Source organism: Ammodytes marinus (assembly GCF_949987685.1).
Source record: "Ammodytes marinus genome assembly, chromosome: 1".
NCBI lineage: Eukaryota > Metazoa > Chordata > Actinopteri > Uranoscopiformes > Ammodytidae > Ammodytes > Ammodytes marinus.
Window position 1 is genome coordinate 10,471,078 of NC_137230.1, and position 21,699 is coordinate 10,492,776.

General features: G+C 44.1%; 1 protein-coding gene across 1 annotated transcript in view; it reads left to right on the top strand.

Moving 5' to 3' along the window:
• Positions 1-21,118, top strand: part of LOC307250911 (carbohydrate sulfotransferase 8-like) — a gene marked incomplete at its 3' end in the record, with an annotated part of 32,696 nt that extends 11,578 nt beyond the window's left edge. Inside the window, exons 2-4 of the mRNA XM_080028185.1 lie at positions 263-436; positions 733-770; positions 20,153-21,118. Coding sequence (XP_079884311.1) covers positions 295-436; positions 733-770; positions 20,153-21,118 — 1,146 coding nt within the window. The 5' untranslated portion in view covers positions 263-294. The remainder of the gene's footprint in view (positions 1-262; positions 437-732; positions 771-20,152) is intronic.
• Positions 21,119-21,699: the final 581 nt, after the last annotated feature.

The window sequence follows — 21,699 nt, forward strand, 5'->3', positions numbered from 1 at the left end:
GCCTTCATTTTCTTTTATGGGGGGCAACATGGGACCTGGAAAATGGATAGGGGGGCGCTGGCCCAGAAATGGTTGAGAACCCCTGCCGTAGGTGAACAGACACTGCACATAAAGGATGCACTCTATTACACATGGACAACAGTGGTACTGTTCAACTATATGCACTACCAATGCACAATACAGTACAGTATTGGTGATATTCATACAATGTACCAGTGGTGGAGGAAGAATTTTATTAATTTACTTCAGGTTTTCTCTCCAGGAATCATAATCTCAGTGTCTGCTGCATCGTGGATGAAGTGGAAGATGGCGAGGGTTTTGCTGCGTAGCAGGAGGATACGCTATTCCCTATGGTTCCTCCTGCTCTTTGCTGTAGTAGGAGGTGTGGTTCTCTTCCACAAGCCACTGTCAGAGTTTATCCAGCAACGAGGCACAGGTTAGTCTCTACTTGGCCTACTGCTATGCCATATTGTCCACAGCCCAGAAGGGTCTGCTGGAACATCTTCAGCATCCCACTTCCAGGACACTTTTCATGCTTGTGGCAGCTCATTACAAAGCTAGTTGTACTGCTGATCAATGTAGTTGATTCAGCAGTGGTTTTACTAGTGATTTATAGACAATGTGGTAGTGAAGTGATAGGAATCCTTAAATTATTGGAGCACTGATGCATTTGTGTACCAAAAAAATACAGGTTTTTCCTTAATTTTCTTGTCTCTTTTATCCTCTCCCCAGGCATGGAGCTTGAAAGCACTCCACAGCAGTCCACAGAGGTATGTGTTTACTCCATTTCTCCCAAAACATATATAGACACATGTTGCTCCCAACTGTTATCGCTTGCAAAGAAGTCTTGTCAGTCTTGTCCCTCTCAGTGGGCCTCATTTATCAAACTTGCGTGGAAACTGGTGCAGATTGTGGCGCTCCCCACGCCAGGTATCGCGTGGGATTTATCAAACAGTCATATCTCGCCAATCTCGGCATACGCCAGGCCAGCCTTGATAAATGCGGCGGCTGAAAACAATCGTTATTTGAATATCACGCCCCTCTATTTTCTCAGTTTAGAGGCCTCGCCCAGAGGTTTTACGACTGGTGGAGGTCCTGGGAAAGTTGTGTATGCGCTTCATTTAGCGGAGAATATCTCAACTGTTATAGACTAATATGACCCCAGTGAACAACGTGGGATGTGTGACAAAATCTCTATCCGGGGCGAAAGTCCTGAAAATGACCAAACCAGGTTACACTAGTATCACACTACGTGGTGAATGGGACTTTTTTTCCCTTTATAGATATCCTCATACTTTTTTACCAGATTAATCTTCATATTATGAGAAATACTTTTTGTATTACACTTAGTCTAAAACATTTAATGAAATATGCAAATTAGGCAATATCTCATTCAATATGCGTACATACAGTACGTAGTAGGTTGACTTTTTTTTAGCCATTTTCATTATATATCAATCAAATCAGAATGTTTACACTCTTCTATGACCTTATAATCATTGTCATTGTGAACATTATGATCCCCTCAGAAAATCTGTAACTTCAAGGGTTTATATATACACATATTTAATGAGATATTTGCTAATTTGCATATTTTATTACATTTTTAAGACAAATTGTAATACAAAAAGTATTTCTCTTAATATGAAGATTAATCTTGTAGAATGTATGAGGATATCTATAAAGGAAAAAAGAGTCCCATTCACCACGTAGTGTGATAGTGTAACCTGTCCTGGGTAGAGATTTTGTCACACATCCCATGTTGTTCAATGGGGTCATATTAGTTTATACCAGTTGAGATATTCTTCGCTAAATGAAGTGCATACAAATCGTATCCAGGACCCCTACTAAACGGTTTATATAGGCTACGCATATTGAATGAGATATTGCCTCATTTGTATATTTTATTACATTTTTAGACAAAGTGTAATACAAAAAGTGTTTATCTTAATATGAAGATTAATCTGGTAAAAAAGTATGAGGATATCTAAAAGGGGAAAAAAGTCCCATTCACCAAGTAGTGTGATACTCGTGTAACCTGTTGTGGTCATTTTCAGGACTTTCGTCCTGGGTAGAGATTTTGACACACATCCCATGTTGTTCAATGGGGTCATATTAGTCTGTAACAGTTGAGATATTCTCCGCTAAATGAAGTGCATACAAATCGTATCCAGGACCTCTACTAAAAGGTTTTCATATTGATACGCATATTTAATGAGATATTGCCTCATTTGCATGTTTTAATAACAATTTTAGACAAAGTGTAATACAAAAAGTATTTCTCTTAATATGAAGATTAATCTGGTAAAAAAGTATGAGGATATCTATAAAGGAAGAAAAAAAGTCCCATTCAGCAAGTAGTGTGATACTAGTCACCTGTTGTGGTCATGTTCAGGACTTTCGCCCCGGATAGAGATTTTGTCACACATCCCACTTTGTTCACTGGGGTCTATAACAGTTGAGATATTCTCCGCTAAATGAAGCGCATACAAAACTTTCCCAGGACCTAGACTAGACATGGATATGTGCATTACGGCAAAGAAAAGGAACTTCCCATAAGTAGAAATTGAGTTTTATTTTGGAGCATTACAAGCGGCATCAAAGAACGACAGAAGGCATCAGTGGAAGAAAATAACTGCTGCGGTCAAAAGTGTTGGTGTTGACAACAAACGATCTCCAGCTGAGGATTTTGCGTTTTAGGTTTACATCAGTAGCCTATCGCTCAAATGCTATAAAACAGCAATTTCTTTAAATAGATAAAGAAAAAGTGGTCTGACTCAAAAAAGCGTGTTGCTGCTCTGAAATGCAACACCAACTGGAGGTGCGGGCATAATATAAGTGGTAGAGGAGAAAAAGACGCTCCAACTGTCCGATAATGGTCCCCATGAAATAAATACACGTCTGCAGAGATTTGAATGATTAGAATATATTTACCCTTTTAGATAGCACTACTCAAAAAGGTTTTAAAAACAAAAAATAACACATTTTGCGTTTTACTGTATGACAGCATACAGTCACGAGTGGTCAGCCCGGCCGTCAGCTGCACAAGCCGACCCGGCAACGATCAGCTGTGAGAGTGCCCACCGTCCTGCTCTACCAGCGGATCGGAAAAAACAGCCGAAACGTGCCGGTTAATGGTGGAAATAAATTGCTCGCTTTATCGATCAATGACACATTAAAAGAGGAAATAAAATCTCAAAAGTGCGTCAAATAAATATAATGTTAAGCTGAATGTTGTGCCGTGTATTTTTTTTATCATAAAGAGCAGCGTACTACTTGCATAGCCTACATATGTTATACTTATGCCTTGTTTCCACCGAGTAGAGCGGGTCGGTCCGGGTAGTTTGGCTTTTCATTTGCCAAAAGTTGGGTAGGGTACGGTTTAAGCGCACCTAACCGCTCTGAGCCGCTCCTAATCTCAGTACTCCTCCGTAGTCCGTAGGGGTACTAGCCGCCTGAAAGGGTGCCTAAAAGGCGGAGTTACACACTGCCGTCATTTGATTGGTCGAAAGAATAATTTCCGCCATGTGTAGTCATCTCGGCAAGAGTGAAGAGAGTCTTGTGTTTTGGCTAAAAATGTGAGCACAGCACTGTTTATTGTGTGGTGTTTTACCTCGTCAATAAATTAATCAGTTGGTTAAACTGTGTCCCACTGCTAGTCACGTAGCTGCCGCAGCCAGCACTGTTCGCTCACTGTCTCTATGAGTTGCACCGAGCCGTCTCTGTGTGTTTACGCCATAGATAGTAGTAAATACACGCTCACAACAACACAGGGGGAATAAATAAAGAAGCGGCTGGTTTGACCAAGCAAAAACGAGAGACCGCTGGCTTGACCACAGTTGGTCGAAAGAATCATTTCCGCCTTGTGTAGTCACCTCGGCTAGAGTGAATAGAGTCTTGTGTTTTGGCGAAAACGTGAGCGCGGCACTGTTTATTGTGTGGTGTTTTTCCTGGTCATTAAATGAATCAGTTGGCTACACTGTGTCCCACTGCTACGATGTCACGTAGCTGCCGCAGCCAGCGCTGCTCGCTCACTTTCTCTATCAGTTGCACCGAGCCGTCTCTGTGCTCAGAACAACACGGGGGGAATAAATAAAGAAGCGGCTGGTTTGACCAAGCAAAAACGAGAGACCGCTGGCTGTACCACAGTTGTTCCACAGCCCGATAGTTTGACCCATATTCTGGCGGCGGCTATCGCAGTCCAGCCTAAACCCGCCCTACCAGTAAGGGTAGGGTCAGCGGTGGAAACACCACAGAGATTCTTAAAAGTGAGCTGTCCCGCTCTGAGCCGCTCCGACCCGACCCGCTCTACTCAGTGGAAACGAGGCATTAGGCTAACAATTTGAATGAATGCAGCCCCCGTGCCTCAGTGTCCCCCAAGCTGCTCCAAGTCGGAGCTAACTGCCCATACGCAGTCCCATGCAGCGCTCCTAAGTGGCCTGTGTGCGCACTATTGAATCAGCGCTCCTGCTCAGTTGCACACCATAAGCTGCACATTTCTAAGTGATTAATATCTTTATTTCGGTCTGAGCAAACACTGCATTTGTATTATCTTCTAATAATTGTCCAACAAATTCATCGGCTACCCGGCACATCCTGCACTGCGAGTCAATGCCGTTTACAAACTTGTGTACACGAGCTGAGAGCTGGCGTGGGATTTGAGCGTACCCTACGCTCACGTCCATATTGATAAATGCTGTGGTTTGCGTGGAAATGTGCGTACACCCACTTTTCTGTGTTACGCACGGTTGATAAATGAGACCCACTGTTTCTGATAGCATCTGTGTAGAGGATGACCTCACTGTGCATTCAGCCAGTATTCACTGAGCAAACTGTTCCTGTCGAAGCAGGCCAATTCCACAGGATGTCATTGCAAATTTTTTTTCATATTTATGTTTTTTGCATAAATTCCAGCTCAACATAAAGATATATTTTATTCTGTTACGTTTTCAAAGCATTATTAGCTTAATACCCGCAGTTAAATTTCACTTTGGTTCCTGTTGTCTTAAGACAGTTAATTGCCTAATAAGGTTTTTGAATGGAATGGTTCTAATGGGCCTAAATAAAACTTAAGAAATTAACCAAGGTTTTCTGATATATGAGTGAGATATCTCACTATGGGACACGCCCCTCGCGCTGTCCCCCAGAAGCAATTTTACACTACGCCAGTTGTGACTGGCCAAGAGATGTGACGGCTGCCTTGCAGATGAGGGACTTCCTCCTACTACATAAGTCCCATTGTCACGTCATCTCTTCAGTCTATAGGCTAAACACCTCTTCCTCGCTCGGGGCAAGGAGGGTGATCTTGTGAGATACATCACTCATATCAGAAAACCTTGGTTAATTTCTGAACCTTAAGTTTTCTTTCAATATTCGCTCGGTATCTCACTATGGGATATAGTAACTCCCGTATTGCCAAAGAAGCACCAGTACACAAAAACCTGTCAAACAGGCATGTTTACTGATCCAACGCTCAAGACTGTGTGAGACAGATTAGGCGCAGTAACATCCAACCTGTAGAGTCTAGTGAAAGTGTGAGGCGTTGCCCAGCTGGCAGCCGCACATATCTCTTCCACTGAGACCCCCTGGAACAGTGCCCACGATGCGGCCATGACGCGAGTTGAATGTGCGTGTAGGCCAATAGGGGGATCCAAACCTTTGCTATTATAAGCCATGGCTATAGCCTCCACTAGGGGAGAACGGGGTAAGTAGGCACACTTTTTACTCTAGTGAGAATTGCTCATCACCAAAACATCTGTCAATAGCCATTCCTACATTAAATTGAAGCTTAAGGTGTTGGCTAGAAATGTGTGTCTCTCTTTTTTTCCAACTTATTGTAATGAAGAAGTAATTTACCATCAAAGACACTCTGACACATTGTGACAACCAACCCCATCAAGGGGTCGGTTGTCACACACTATGGGGTTGTTTGTCACAATGTTATCTTAATGGGAAAAATATTAAAAAGAAGGCAAGGAGGCAGAACCAAATTTGAATGTTTAATTGCATTGTCAAGTTGACAAATAGGCCTACATAACGTTCTGTAGCCTTGGCAGCTGGTCTAGTTTGGGATGCACTGGGTTGTTTTGATTTTGTTGCCCTTTTTTCTTTTGCTTGCTAGCTGCCTTTTCCTGCTCTATTCTTTCCTTCTCTGGGGTGTCAGTGAGGATACAGCTTGACAATTTATTTCGTTATTGGGTTCCTTTTCTGGCTGCAGCCTTGAGATAACATGTGACAACCAACCCCCCAAAAAATTTGACGACCAACCCCAACTTGAATTTCTTGCTAGCATCAAGGCCAACAACCATCTGACAACTAATTAGCTTGCTAACCACAATCTAAACTATAGTTTACCCTTCACACTTTCTGAGGGTAACAAGTGTTTTGTTATAAACCCATTGTGTAAAAGCCTAGAAGAAAAATACTGAGAAGCAAAATATTTGGAATTTGACATGAAAAACACAAAACATCCTCTCACCTGAAATGCAGCTGTCTTCCTCCAAGGAAGTCTATGTATGTGACCTCTGATCCCAATTCTGGACCTTTTTTATATCAACATTTCAGAGCTAGCGCGCTCTGGTGGCGAGATATAACGAATGTGACATCCAACCCATGTGACAAATTACCCCGTTCTCCCCTATCCAGTGTGACAAATGCTGCTTCGAGAGAGGCTTTCCCAGGTGTGACGTAGCACATGATACAAACAGCTGCTCGGATTTCCTGAATCCAGCTGTCCTATCAACATAGACGCGTAAAGCCCGTAACGGGCAGAGCGCATTCAGCCGCTCCTGCTCCTGAGAGGAGAAAGGAGGAGAATGGAAAGCCAACAGCTCAATAGGGCGGTATGATAACGCAGAGTTAACTACCTTGGGAACAAATGCAGGATTCGGTTTTAATAAAACCTTTGAGTTCCCCTGTAAGAACTGCATACATGCCGGGTTTACCGACAGAGCATGGATGTCACTCATGGGTTTAGCCGAGGCCAACGCGAGCAACAAAGCCGTCTTAAACGAGAGCTTTTTAAGCTCTATCTGTTGTAAGGGCTCAAACGGTGGGTGTGACAGCGCATCAAGCACCGTAGATAAATCCCACGGAGCAGTCAAGTTCCGCGACACCGGCCGAAGACGGCGTGCACCTTTCATTAACCGGCAAACAATAGGATGTTGGCCTGCCGTTTTGTCTCCAAACCCTATTTGACAAGCCGATATAGCGGCCAAGTACACTTTGACGGTGGAGAAAGCCTTGCCTTTATCCAGCAAGTCTTGTAGAAACGTTAGAATAACAGGTACGGGGCTCTGGAAAGCTATTTCCCCAGCTTTCACGCACCATTCCTCGCACGCACGCCATATTCCGTCATATGCGTAATGTGTAGAGGAAGCCCTGGCGCCCTGAATAGTCACAATGACATTCTGTGGGAGACCAGCAGTCGTTAGGTTCATCCTTTCACGGGCCAGGCCCACAGAGCCATGCGCTCCGGATGAGGATGGAAGATCTCTCTGTGCGCTTGCGTCAGGAGATCCCTGCGTAAAGGCAGAGGCCAAGGCTGGCTGTACAGCAGCTGGACTATTTCTGCCAACCAGTATTTCCCCGCCCAACGGGGGGCTATAAGGATCAGTGCATGACCCCTCTCTCGCACTCTGGCGAGAGTAGGAATGATCAACTCTAATGGGGGAAAAGCGTATAGGAGGACGCGTGGCCACTCGTATGCCAGAGCATCCAGCCCCAACGGGGCGCTCCGACCGGTTAGGGAATAGAACAGAGGGCACTGAGTGTTCTCCTCTGATGCAAAGAGATCGATCTCCGCTCGACCGTATCTCTCCCATATCTGGGCCACGACCTCGCTGTGGAGTTTCCAATCCTTGTAGCTTGGGTCGCCCCTGGACATCAAATCTGCTCCCCAATTCCGTGCGCCCGTCACGTGTGTTGCTCTCAGAGACAACAGGTGAGTGTTGCTCCACATGATAAGTCTGTGTGCCAACGTGTGCATTTGACGGAAGCGTAGCCCCCCCCCTGTCGGTGTATATACGCCACTACCGTGGTGTTGTCCGTCCTGACTAGAACATGTTGCCCTCTCAGAAAGGGAAGAAAATGTTTCAGCGCCAGCGACACGGCTTGAAGTTCCAGGCAGTTTATGTGAACAAACTGCATATGTGAACCCCACATGCCATTTATTGATCTGCCCTCGTATACGGCTCCCCAGCCTGCTCGAGAGGCATCTGTCGAAAGGACTTTCCTTGCCAGGATAGTTCCCATGGTAACGCCCGTAGTTAAAAAGGGCCCGCGTCTCCAAGGGCGCAGCGCCAAGGCGCACGCCATGGAGACCAAAACGTGGCGGGTCTGGTTCAGTTTGAGTGATGCAACCCATCGCTGAACCGGCCTCATATGTAGGCGGCAAAGTGGGACTACTACCAGCGCCGACGCCGTCAGACCTAATAGTCTGAGGCACGTTATGTTTGGAGAAGGAATCAAAACACTCTTTTTCACGTTTATGTGAAACCCAGGGCCATAAGGTACGATATTAACAAGCTGGTTTGCGTCTGAGCCTCTTGGGGTGACTGTGTGGCTAGAACCCAGTCGTCTATGTATGTCGCCAAACACGTTCCCTCCTCCCTGAGAGGTGCGATAGCAGCCTCTGTGCACTTCACAAACACCCGTGGACTAAACGAAAGGCCGAACGGGAGAACCAAATACTCGTGCGTTACGCCATGGGAGGCGAACCTGAGATATTTTCTGTGAGGCGGATAAATGGGGATAGGAAAATAGGCGTTCATTAAATCTATGCTTGTGAACCAGTCTCCTGGGCGCACACAGCGTAAAAGAGCGGCGTGCGTCAGCATTCTGAAACTGTACTCCCTCATGTATCTGTTCAGAGCGCGTAAGTCTAATATCGGCGGTTATAGTTTTTATAACCCAATCCGATGCACCACATGCACGCCACTGTTGGGCCCGGCCAGACAGTGGCCCCAGCCCCGCTGGTTTCGCTGTCGTGCCGGGCATGGTGGGCTGCGCACCCACCAGGCACCGTTTTGTTACATTCTGTTCCTTTTTTATGTTTATAGTTTTTTCTGTTTTCGCATGAAGCTGCGCCCTTGGCTCGGAGCCTGGATGCGCGCTTTGAAACATTTTTAATAAACACTTTATTGGGGAAGGGGGACACGTGTGATTTTGTGCACTGGTGTGTGCTTTTGCACTCGCATGCATCCACGCTGACGGACGGTTTCGGGGAGCTGGTGCACACGCCGCCTACCACCATAGGCGACGCGGTGCGGGGGAAAAAGGAATCATCCTCCTCGTCCTCATCAGAGCCGAGGCTAATGGATTCCTCTCCCGACTCGGAGTAACTGCCCTCGGCTTCGTCAGGCTGTGCCAGTAGGCTAGCCTCGACAGCGTCGGGTTGGGTTAGCTCGAGCGGCTGGGAACCTGGGAACCTTGTTTAGCTGGCCTGTTTAGTGACAGGTCAGCTAAACAAAGTGGATTGCAGCTAGTTTGGGTACTATCAGCTACTGTATGGTGACAGTCTAGCTTTAGCTTCTCAACTCAGAGGTTTGCTGTAGCGATGTAGGCTAGCGTTCGGTGACCGAGGGGTTAGCTCGCTCTATGAACAGTTTGCTAGGCCGTCTACAACTTCCTTCCGACAGGTGCTTCTAGGAGCGAGAAGAGGTAAAAGACTGAAGAGATGACGTGACAACGGGACTTATGTAGTAGGAGGAAGTCCCTCCTCTGCAAGGCAGACGTCACGTCTCTTGGCCAGTCACGACTGGCGTAGTGTAAAATTGCTTCTGGGGGACAGCGCGAGGGGCGTGTCCCTTAGTGAGATACTGAGCGAATATTGAAAGAAAACTACGCTTAATCTACAGTATACAATTGCATCAAATGTGTCCTGAATTGTTCTAAAGGAATGGCAGATTTGAAACGGGTATTTTCTTCACTTCAAGGTTCAGATACAGTAGAAAGAGAAAGCAGAACCATTTCATGAACTAGTGGCGCTTTTCCACCACACATGTAGCTCGACTCGACTCAACTCGACTCAGTTCAACTTGGTTTGGTAGCAGCACGGGTCGTTTTCCACCGCAAATAGTACCTCCTGAACGTGGGCGGGGTTGTCGTAAGGGGCTGAAAGCCTACTCTGGAGCAAAGTAGCAAAGCAGAAATTACGAGCAGTTGTTGCACTATTGACTGAACCAACCGCCAAAAACACGGATGAAAAATGTTTAAGAAATACCCCCCTTGTATCTGTTTGATCTGATGTGACTCTGCCACACATCTGTAGGGATGCGTCACGTACATCCCTATGCACGTAAACACGGGCATGATAAAGTTGACTGTTTAGTGCTTGTTTCAGGATACGTGTTTTCAAATGCAAGCCGTGTCTCAGCCTGAATATTTTATTGAGGTAATCAGTTCAGTCCGAGGCTTGTAATGTAATCGCTCGCTATCATGTCTGTCCCAGCTGGCTACTATTCTATTTAGCCTAGCTGCTAGCTGCCCTACATGTCTCCTCTCGTATGTTAAAAGTAACTTCCCCAACAACCAACACTGGGTAAGCTTAGCGAATATATGGAAAAAAGATTCGGATCTGTGATGCAAATCAAATGAAAGAGAGCCAGAGTAGGCTGCAAGCGGCGTAAATACACTCAAAAGTCCCGGAGAGTTGGGGAGAATAAACAACAGAATGAAGCTGGTAGTCTCTGGCCAATCAGAAGCGTCGGCAGACGGCCGGCCACTGATTGGCCAGACAGTAGTCTCTGGCCAATCAGTGGCCGGCCGTCTGCCGACGTCACCTTTTAGCATCGGTTCAGCTCGCTTGGAACCTAGAGCGAGGCGATACCAAAAAAGCAGCCGCTACCAGGTAGCATGAAATTGCGGTGGAAACGCCAAAAATGCGAGTTGAGTCGAGTCGAGTTGAGCTGATACCATGCGGTGGAAAAGCGCCATAGGTTACTACTGTAGAGCTATCTTCTCTCAGCTCACCCCTGCTTGCTCTCATCTCTGCTTAGATCATTAGCACCAATAAGAAAGTTCCATCAGTGCAAACCAAGTTGAACATGATGTTTAGGAACATTGTGTTGCTCTAATCATCAATAATAGGGTTAGAGCAGAGTGTCTTCCTGGGGTACAGTCATGGGCTTTAATAGGAGATAGATTGTTTACAGCACAGCACAGCACTGTACAGGATAAATAACTTAGGCTTTGAGGTAATTATGTCTGCATATGTGAGTAAGTGTGTGTGGTCTGAAAAGGAAATTAACAAGAAATCACATTCACTTTCATATCAAATAACATATGTTCACAATATGCAAAATGATAAAGGAAATATCTACATTAGTAATTGCCTGAGCACTACTATAGGTAAACAACCATACTGTTTCACTAACACAGTGTATCAATGGTCAAACGCAAGCCAATAAAGGCGCCTAGTGTGGTCAAAGGAGTGATAACAGAACAAAGGGCGTAATGGCTCATTAACGTGACCGTTACACTAATTAGGGACCCGCAAATTCACACACAAAAGATCGCCGAAATGGCTTTAGGCTATATGTACCGAGATAACATTAATATCAGTGGCTAACATATAGTAGTGTGACATTAGGCTACTAACTTCAACTAAGGAAGCGTAAATTATGATAATGAAGCGGGCAAAATCGCCGTTTTCTACACAGTAATGAGCTAAACACAGGCTGTGACAAACAAGTTAATAAACTCACTCACTGTGAACACTCACAGTGAGTTACTCAGGTAAATAAATATACATGTCACGGTAGGTTCAACTTAAAACATGTTATGTGTCGTTCACAATGGACAAACGTTTTCAGCAATAACGCACACAAACACTGCTCTGCTGCCGAAATGTCTGCACTTATGTGCACATGGAATGTCCAAAAAGTAATATGTGCGCGGCGAATGTGGGTGCACGAGGGAAGCTTTCCAACATTTAGATTCCATTTCAAGTGTTTATGTATAAGACGTATCTGATATTACAGCTTAGTTTATTGAAAGGTCATGGATGATATTGGGCATTGAGACAAAGCTGAGCCCTGTTTCAGGTAGCTGGTTTTGAGGCAACCCGGAGTTTGTTCGCTCTGAGTTGGTGGAAACTCTCGGTTTTCCGTTTCAGGTAGCAGGTTCAGCGCAACCGAGGGTCAGTTACTGCGGCAACATACGCCGTTGCTCTAACCTGCTCGGGAGGTGGTTAGACCTACCCTGAGTTTGTTACGCTGCAGCTCCGACTGAAGAAAGAGTCACTGTTACAACGCGTCCCTGTAGCCTGGTCCAACCAGACCATCGTACTTAATTTCATTTGTACAGAAGGTCTGGAAGTGCTGTAATTGGCAAACGTTCACTCACTTGGAGGCGGGTGTCTGTTGAAGTTTAAAACTATTGGATCTGCCCAGTGCCACTCTGGATTAGCCAACCAATCACATCACGTTTGGTCAGACGTATGTCATGAGCCGGCTTCTGACGGTGCGTTTCATTTGTACAGGGAAATAGGAAATTTCCGACTTTACTATATTGTTGTCTATGGATCTACCGGTACCTGGCAACGGTAACTTGCTAGAGCCTAACGTTTAGTGATTTGGATGAGAAGGGTTGTAGGCATCCATACTTTCCCGAGCAGATGCACTGGAACACAGACAGGTCTGAACTCGGAACTACCAAGTCGGAAATTTCCGAGTTCCGAGTATAAAGGAACGCAGCATTCAACTGAAACTGGAGCGCGACTTCGACATCATCGTTCTCAGCCACTCGCTCTGATCGCTGATTGGACCGCCAAAAATTTGGACGAGCAGAATCCCTCGTACACACCCCACCCCCAGACTGACTACTGAAGTGAAATGAAAATTGAGCGGAAGTAGGTAGGCGGGCGGAGCCAGGCTAGCGTCCCTGTACAATTTAAAGCAAAATCACTCCATAGAAATCTCCATCGGGATGTTTTTATCATGTATCATTTAATCATGTACTGATTTTACGTTTGATCGATAATTTATTTGATCAGTAGCCTTGTTCTCAGCTCTCGTTCGTTCATAGGCGGCCACCTTACACATCGTAAACAGGCTCTACATTCAGATTAATAAGCCTATTTGTATTGTATGTATATTTTTATTAATAGGACATTTTTAACGTCTGTGCCACTGAACAGATGTCTGTCAGGTTGAAATGTAATTCTGCGGCCCCACGCGATCATTACTGTTCACTTGTGTCATCCCAGAGTCACAGACGAGCTTCGTTAAATAGCCTTATATGAATATAGAATATAATAATTTAAACTGTGATCACTTGAGGACAAGGGATCTGGTAATAAATCAATCAAGCTCTACAATGGAAACTGTCTAATGTGTCAAACGTTAATGTCTTTCACTCCCCATTTAAAAGAAGTGACAGTCTGTTTACTGCACAGTAGGCCTATTATAGCTTGCCTACATACTGACAACACTGTCAGCAATGATGTGCAGAGCAAGCTTAATAGCCTACTTTTGCTGCTGCTGATATGCGTAACTTAATTCTTAAAATAGATTGTTTCTCATATGGAAGCGTAATGATTCTATTGAGAAAACATTTTCCCCCGTTTTTTTCTGAATGGCCAAGGTGATTAGATCAGAGTTATGAGATAATATCCCCGTTAATTATTCTCCATACCATAAACCCATTCATTAATATTTCTAACTCTAGTGGGAGGAGCGGAGAAGTCTTTTTTTTTTCTTTTGAGAAGTGGAGAAGTGGGAGGATCAAGCATTTGTTTCTTCTGTTTCCATGGTGAATCATGTTATCAGCGATCCATTGACTATGGCTTTTACGCACACGCTCCACCCACAGTGAACACGCTCAGAGTTGATTGACCCAACACTGATCCACTGTTCTGAAACCGAAACCCCAGAGTTACTCATCAACCCTGCGCTCTGAGTTGACCAACTCAGAGCGCAGGATTAAACCCAGAGTATGTAAAACCTGCTACCTGAAACAGGGCTCTGGACCTTTGTTAAAGGTGTAGCATCATTAAGTGGCCTATTAGACTACTGGAGGCAATGTGAGGTTCTAAACATGGTTTTCTCTGGTAATACAGCTCAGATTTACCACATCTGTGAAGTTTAAATTAGTAGTTCTTGTACATGTATTTATATTATCAAATCAAAATGAAATATAAATATTCAGATAGTCCATGGATCACAAAGAATACTACAGCAAATTATTAGATAATAATAAAAAAGATATTAAAGAGGACCTATGATGCTTTTTCAACTTTTATGACCTATAAACGTTGTTATAATGATTTATAGTCATGTTTAACCATACTAAAGTGTCAAGTAATGACTTGCATTTAGACGTAGTCCCTGCTGACCATGGGCGTAAAATTGCGTATGGACCGTGTGGACGTGTCCATACCAATATTCAAATGTGCTGAAATTGTCCACACCAATATGACAACGAGATGACAACGACGAGACAGGGTAAATGCGTTGCCTCTATATAGTCCCGCTTTATGTATTTTGTACATGACTCCTGTTGGTTGTCGTGGGTTGTGTTTCGGTTAGCGGCGATTGGTTGCTTAATTTGAGAGCGGTAAAACAGCTTCTGCTGTCATTTCGAGACGGAATCAATCAGCTCAGCTGCTGCGCTATGAATGCGGCTGAAGGAAGAATGTCGGGGAAGAAAAGGAAAGGAGAAGACATTCGGAACTATTTTCACCAAACAACGGTAATTTAAGTTAGCAATCTAACATCTCACTGTAACACTGACAATGACATAGGTAGTCTAATCAAGCGTCGTTGGAAAATAAGATCTGACAGGACATGTCTGTCTGGACCACCGGCCATGCAAAGCGAAGTCTTTGCTTTTTATTTGTCATGCAGGTTATCCGATGCCGACAGGCTACATTATAATAAAAGAGAATAAAACACTGACGTTATCATGCCAGGGCAATAGGTGGCGGTAATGTGTCACGTCAAACTCCATAGAAGAAGAGTGGTCAAAACTAAAGAGGAAATGGCAAAAGAAAAAACCAAAGCAGATGTACGTTTGCGCTGTGCAAATTGCGCACCATACACCTATTGATTCTGCTCTGCTATGTGCTGTAGTAAAGATAGGTTGCCTTGGAAACAATTAAGCCCCCGTAGGCCGCGAGCATCTTGTCTTTTTTACTCGCGCGAATCACCATTCTCTGCAGCCGTCACCGGCTGTGTGTTGTTTCTCTCACACCGGCTCACCGAGGCTCGGGCACGCTCGCGCTTCAGCTGTGCTCCAACTCCCCGGTTCACTCGTAAACTGAAATTCCGAGTCAGGGACAGCCCTACTGTGAAACATAAGCAGCCAAGGATGTGTGAATATAATAAGTTTTTTGTGCAAAACGATTGATAGCCGCTCAACTCTTGACTAAACTGTACATAGATACGATAAAACTGGTTTGGTTAATAAACTAGTGAGCGGTTGGATGCTGGGTCTGGGGTGAGGGCATTTCGCCAAATTGTGTGACGTTTCGCCAAAATGTGTCCCCACCAATATGAACATCAAAGTTACGCCACTAATGCTGACCGTCTGGGGTGGCTTTGCAGAGCGCTAAACACTAGGGCAGCCGGTCGTGATTCACTTGTTAAAATTTCCGGGATTCGTTACGTAACGAATCCGGATTTTTCCATGTATGGTAATGCTGCAACGTGCTTATAATATTAGGCACGCTCCGGCCCCCACCTGCCTGCTCAAATCTGCCCGTGCGCCGCTGAAAGTGTAACGGAAGGAAGGTAACCAATCACAACGGAGTTGCTCTATAGGAGTCATAAATGAGAAATTAAGACAAGAAAAGTAGTATAATAGGAGATATTTAAAGGTTAGTTAATCATCCACATGACGTTATTGATAATGATACGGATGATGCAGTTAATGGCTTCAATATTTATTTTGTAAATGTTGGACCAAAGCTGTCTTAAAAAAAATCCCGTTGTAGGGATGGGTATGGGTTTTTTTTTTCCAATACCGGTTACTACTCTGTATTTTTTAAATGGTTCCGGTGCTTAAACAGTACTTGAAACGGTACTTTTAAGCCTAAAAATGCACACACTGTCAAAAAACAATGCCCTTCTATATCCAGTGCCAAATTGAACACAATTAAATTAAACCATATAAATACAAGTAACTTGCGAATAAACTATTTTAAAATTTAAATAAAATGAAATTACATAAAATTCACAGAAGTTAAAAGTCAAAGTCAGCTTTATTGTCAACACATTCACATGTACAAGACATGTAAGGGAATCGAGAAAACGTTTCCCCCTATCCCGCGGTGAACATATAAAAAGTAAAAAGTGCACAGGCACAAACAACAAACATACGAGACAACACTAAAGATAGACAATGACATATAAAATAAAATATAAAATATTGGAGTTTCTGTATAAATAAATAAATAATTAATTAATTGTGCAAAAAGGCAGTCAAATTCAGTTTAAAAAGACAGTCGTTAATTAAATACAAAAATAAAAATAGCAGCAATATCAGTCTGTAAGTGTGTAGTGATAGTGAGTCCTAGTTAGTCCAGAGTGTAGCAGGCAGAAAGGAGGCGGTGGGGGGAGTTCAGCTATCTGACAGCCCTGTAGATGTGGCTGAGGGGAGAAAGGGGAGAGAGTTCAGCTTCCTGACAGCCTGGTGGACGAAGCTGTCTCTGAGTCTTGTTTGTATTGTCAGTATTGTTGTATTATCTAAAGGTGCGAACACACTAGGCACTTTACACGCGTAAGATTTACGTGCGTAACGCAGCTAAAATGTTGCTTGATCATTTTGTGTCAAAAATGGTTATACGCGCGTAACGTGCCTAGTCTCCCTCCCGATATTGTATTTCCCTAATCAACCATGGCTGTGATCAGACCTGACCCGACACAACAGCGTGCATGTCCGCACAAAAACAACAACAACACGGCCAACAACTGTGCCAAAAGACAAACTGAACAGCACAAATAGCCTAGCATTAAAACAGCATTGCATATTCACGGCAGCTACATAACAAACACAGTTACAGCAGCATCGGTGCACGGCGGCACAACATAAAGGCAAGTAGTCAAAATTACCCTACCTGGCTGTGACAGGGGACCGTGGCTGGCGTAGATCAACACCGGTGCTTCGTGTACTTGTCGTGAAAGTCCCGCGGACATATTCGTCATGTTTGGGTTCATAATATGAGGCGCTAGCCGCCCGCACACAACAAGTTAACTAATGCTATACGGCGCTAACTTGTTTTATCGGCCAAAGCACAGCTACACATATTCACTGAATTAACCAGGAAGTCCATTCTCCTGGTTTACTTTCCCCACGTCTTCTAACCCCGAGCGGCTTCATACAGCACCGGCCGCCCGCAATACATTTTCCTCCTCTGTGTACACTGTTCTCCCACCGTGCCGGGTCAAGCCCAACGCTGATTGGCCAACGCGGCTAATCGTCACGCGTAGGAGCGTAAAAAGTTCAATTTTTTGAACTCCTCGCGTAGCTGCGTAGGCGCGTATATACGCGGCTAAAATGTTGCTTTAGCGCGAGTGGCGCACCTACGCGCCATGTACGCGCGTAAACCAATGGTTCCCTATGGAAAAACGGACGATTTTATACGCGTCTGTACGCGTGTAAAGTGCCTAGTGTGTTCGCACCTTAATACAACAATACTGTTTCAAACAATATAATAATGGAGATGAATGTGGAGACTACCAGGGGCCTGTTTCAGGTAGCTGGTTTTACATACTCTGGGTTTAACCCTGCGCTCTGAGTTGGTAAACTCAGAGCGCAGGGTTGATAAGCAACTCTGGGTTTTCGGTTTCAGAACAGTGGATCAGCGTTGGGTTAATCAACTCTGAGCGTGTTCACTCTGGGTGGAGCGTGTGCATAAAAGCCATCGTCAATGGATCGCTGATAACATGATTCACCATGGAAACAGAAGAAACAAATGATTGATCCTCCCACTTCTCCACTTCTCAAAAAAGAAAAACAGAAATCTCCGCTCCTCCCACTAGAGTTAGAAATATTAACGAATGAGCTTATGGTAGCCTATGGAGAAGAATTAACGGGATATTGTCTCATAACTCTGATCTAATCTCCTCGGCAATTCAGAAAAAAAAACAGAGCAAACATTTTTTGTCAAGAGAATCATTTCGCTTCCGTATGAGAAGCCTATTTTAAAAAGTTACGCATATCAGCTGTAAAGTAATAAAGCTGGCGCGGCACAGCATTGCTGCTGACAGTGTTTTATATTTGCTGTATAATATGTTGGCAAGCTATAGTCTAATAGCCTACTGTGCAGCAAACAGAACAGACTGTCGCTTCTTTTAAATGGGGAGTGAAAGACATTAACGTCAAGACACATTAGGTGACAGTTTCCATTGAAGAGCCTGATTGATTTATTACCAGATCCATTTTCCTCAAGTGATCACAGTTTACATTATTATATCATTTTTATATTCATATTAGGCTATTTAACGAGGCTCATCTGTGACTTTAGGATCGCAGAAGTGAACTGTAACGATCGCGTGCAGCTGCAGCGTTACATGACTCCACCTGACATAAATCTGTTCAGTGACACAGACGTTAAAAAACATACAATACAAATAGGTTTATTAATCTGAATGTAGAGCATGTCACGATGTGTAAGGTGGCCGCCTATATGAACGGACCGAGGGCTGAGAACAAGGCTACTGATCAGATAAATGATTGGTCAAACGTAAAATCATCAGGAAATGATAAAAACATCCCGATGGAGATTTCTATAGAGTGATTTTGCTTCAAACTGTACAGGGACGCGTGTGACAGTGACACTCTTTCTTCAGTCGGGGCTGCAGCGTAAAGTGAAAACAAACTCGGGTAGGTCTAACCACCTACCGAGCAGGTTAGACCCACGGCGTATGTTGCCGCAGTAACTGACTCTCGGTTGCACTGAACCTGCTACCTGAAACGGAAAACCCAGAGTTTCCACCAACTCAGAGCGAACAAACTCCGGGTTGCCTCAAAACCAGCTACCTGAAACAGGCCCCAGGTAATCTAATCTCCATCTAAAAAAACTTGATCTAAAAGCAATCATATTGAGAAGAACACCTTAAATAATAAAAGAGATACACGTATAAAATATCCATATAAAATGAAATGCAGTATTGGACTAACAGTACTATAAGGGAATAAGTAAACCCAATGAGAACCAAAGACTTAAAACAGTCAAGGAAGATCTTGTGCCTTTTGGAATATTAATAGTGCTCATTTGCATTCAACTTGAAACAAAATTCAACTGACATAAACAAAATACAAAGATCTCTTCTGTAAAGATAAGACCACAACTATCAACTTTGGCAGATTAACAATTTTTGTGCAGAACAATTATCATGTTTGCCCTCTCAGGATGGATACGAGATATTTAATGTACATGCTGTTCTTATGTGCAGCGCGCTGTTTATCATTAATATAACAGCCCGTCATCAGACACACGTAGCGGATGGTTTTATACATAGATCAAGTTATCCAAGTCAAAGCTTTTTGTATGGGCAGAGAACGTTATTTTAAGTGTGCCTTTATGAAGTTTCTTGTTAAACGTTTCCATATCGCCGGACTGCCGAGTCCCGCTGTGTGTTGTTTTGGGTTTGTCTCCACCACCGTGCGTAAAGGCAGCATTATAACAGCTGACGGGAGGAAAAGGGAAAAAACAGCTGACGAACGAGGCAGCGGTCAAGAAAACCTTTTGCTTTACTTCATGCAACTCTCACCTTTTAATCTATAAGTACTTACAGTGTTGCACATTTTTATAACAAGCTTTGGCGACTGACTGGTTAGGACATTTGACATTAGATTCAACCGTTTTTCCTTTCCCCAACATCACCTCTTTTTTGGATCGATGGAAACAGACAGAATCAGACACTCTAAGATGGCAGCACCCTAAACGGAGAATTTTAGCCTTTATTTCTTCTCTGTAGAAACAGACAGGTGATGTCACGGTTGCAATGCCTATCTTTTAAATACAGTGTATTGGCTGAACATGGATTTCTGGTAATACAGTTCAGATTTACAACCTCATTAAGTCAAACGTGTATTCCTCTGTTCTGAACTTCTTGCACATGTTTTTACATTATAATCTGAAAGCAATAATCTTTGGAAAACCCATGTTTGCTGCAGTCTACTACAACTTGTGACTCTCCCTTTGCAGGACAGAGAAAGATTGAGATCTGACAATAATCACGACCATCGAGCAGCAGACGGCATCTTGTCCAGCCCGATTCCTCCAGTTCAGTTCCCCAACTTTGAGGACCGTAGACAGACTTTTTGGCTTGAGAGCTGGAAAAAGCTCTCCGATATCAAAGAAATACGCCGGCAACTAATGAAGGAGATGTGTGCTAAATACAAAAGCAGCATCTCCAAGACTGTCACACATCGTCATGTGGCTTACCTCTACGTGGAGGACAAGTACAAAGTGTTGTACTGCCAGGTGCCCAAAGCTGGCTGTTCCAACTGGAAAAGGATCCTGATTTTGCTGGCAGGCAAAGCCAAAATTGCTGAGAAAATCAACCATGATACAGTCCATGATGGTCACACTCTCAGAACTCTAGACAGCTTTAACCAAGAGGAAATCATGCACCGTCTAAAGACATACACCAAAGTCCTCTTTGTTCGAGAGCCCTTTGAGAGAGTGGTGTCAGCTTTCAGGGACAAATTTAATAATCCCAACCCATACTACCACTCCCTCTTTGGGAAACCCATCATCTCCAAGTACAGAAAGAACGCATCCTTGGAAGCCCTGAAAACAGGTGACAGGGTCACGTTCAAGGAATTTATAAAGTACCTGCTGGATGTCAACCGGCCAGTGGGAATGGACATGCACTGGGATCAGGTGAACCAGCTCTGCCACCCTTGTCACATAGATTATGACTTCATCGGCAAGTTTGAGAACATGGAGGAAGAGTCCAACTTTGCCCTGCGATTGGCCGGGGCACCACCCAACATCATGTTGCCAAGTTTTAAAGATAGAAATCCAGTTGACAAGAAGACCTCATTGAATATTACACAACAATACTTTTCACAGATCAGCCTGGCCGAGAGACAGCGACTCTATGACTTCTACTACATGGACTATCTGATGTTTAATTACACCAAGCCTTTTAATGATTTGTATTAACTGAATAGTAGACACTTCAAAGTCACATTCCACTAGGTGTAAATCTCTACCATGATATAAATCTTAACTCAAAAAGGCTCGTTGACATTCTCATATGGACTTTTGCATCCAAGCAAAGGGATCAGAGACTGGGCGGCTGCCTGAACTACACAATGCTGCAGGAAATGATCTGTTCATATTTTACTTCATTCATTCACTGCTTAAGCCTACACATGTCCATGGTCCCATGCATGGACCTAAATAAATGCCATGATGAGCTCGGCGAACGACTTCTGACATGATGGCCCCGCCCCCTTTGTGGGAAAAACAAACCGCACGTGCAAAGTTGCGGTCCAAAACAGCACAAAGAAAACGATCAGAGGTAAATTAGTTCAAATCTGACCAACAGACACAATGACACATTCCTAAACAACAACTCCGCCAGCTTTAAATGTTAAACTACTGAACTGCACAGCGCTGCAGGGAAAAAAAAATCTGTTTTCGTCCATTCATACCGGTGACGTCAGACGCACGCCCCTCTACAGACCAATCAATGTCGAGGAATGTCACGTGACGCGAAATGAGCCTATAGCGGCAGCCCT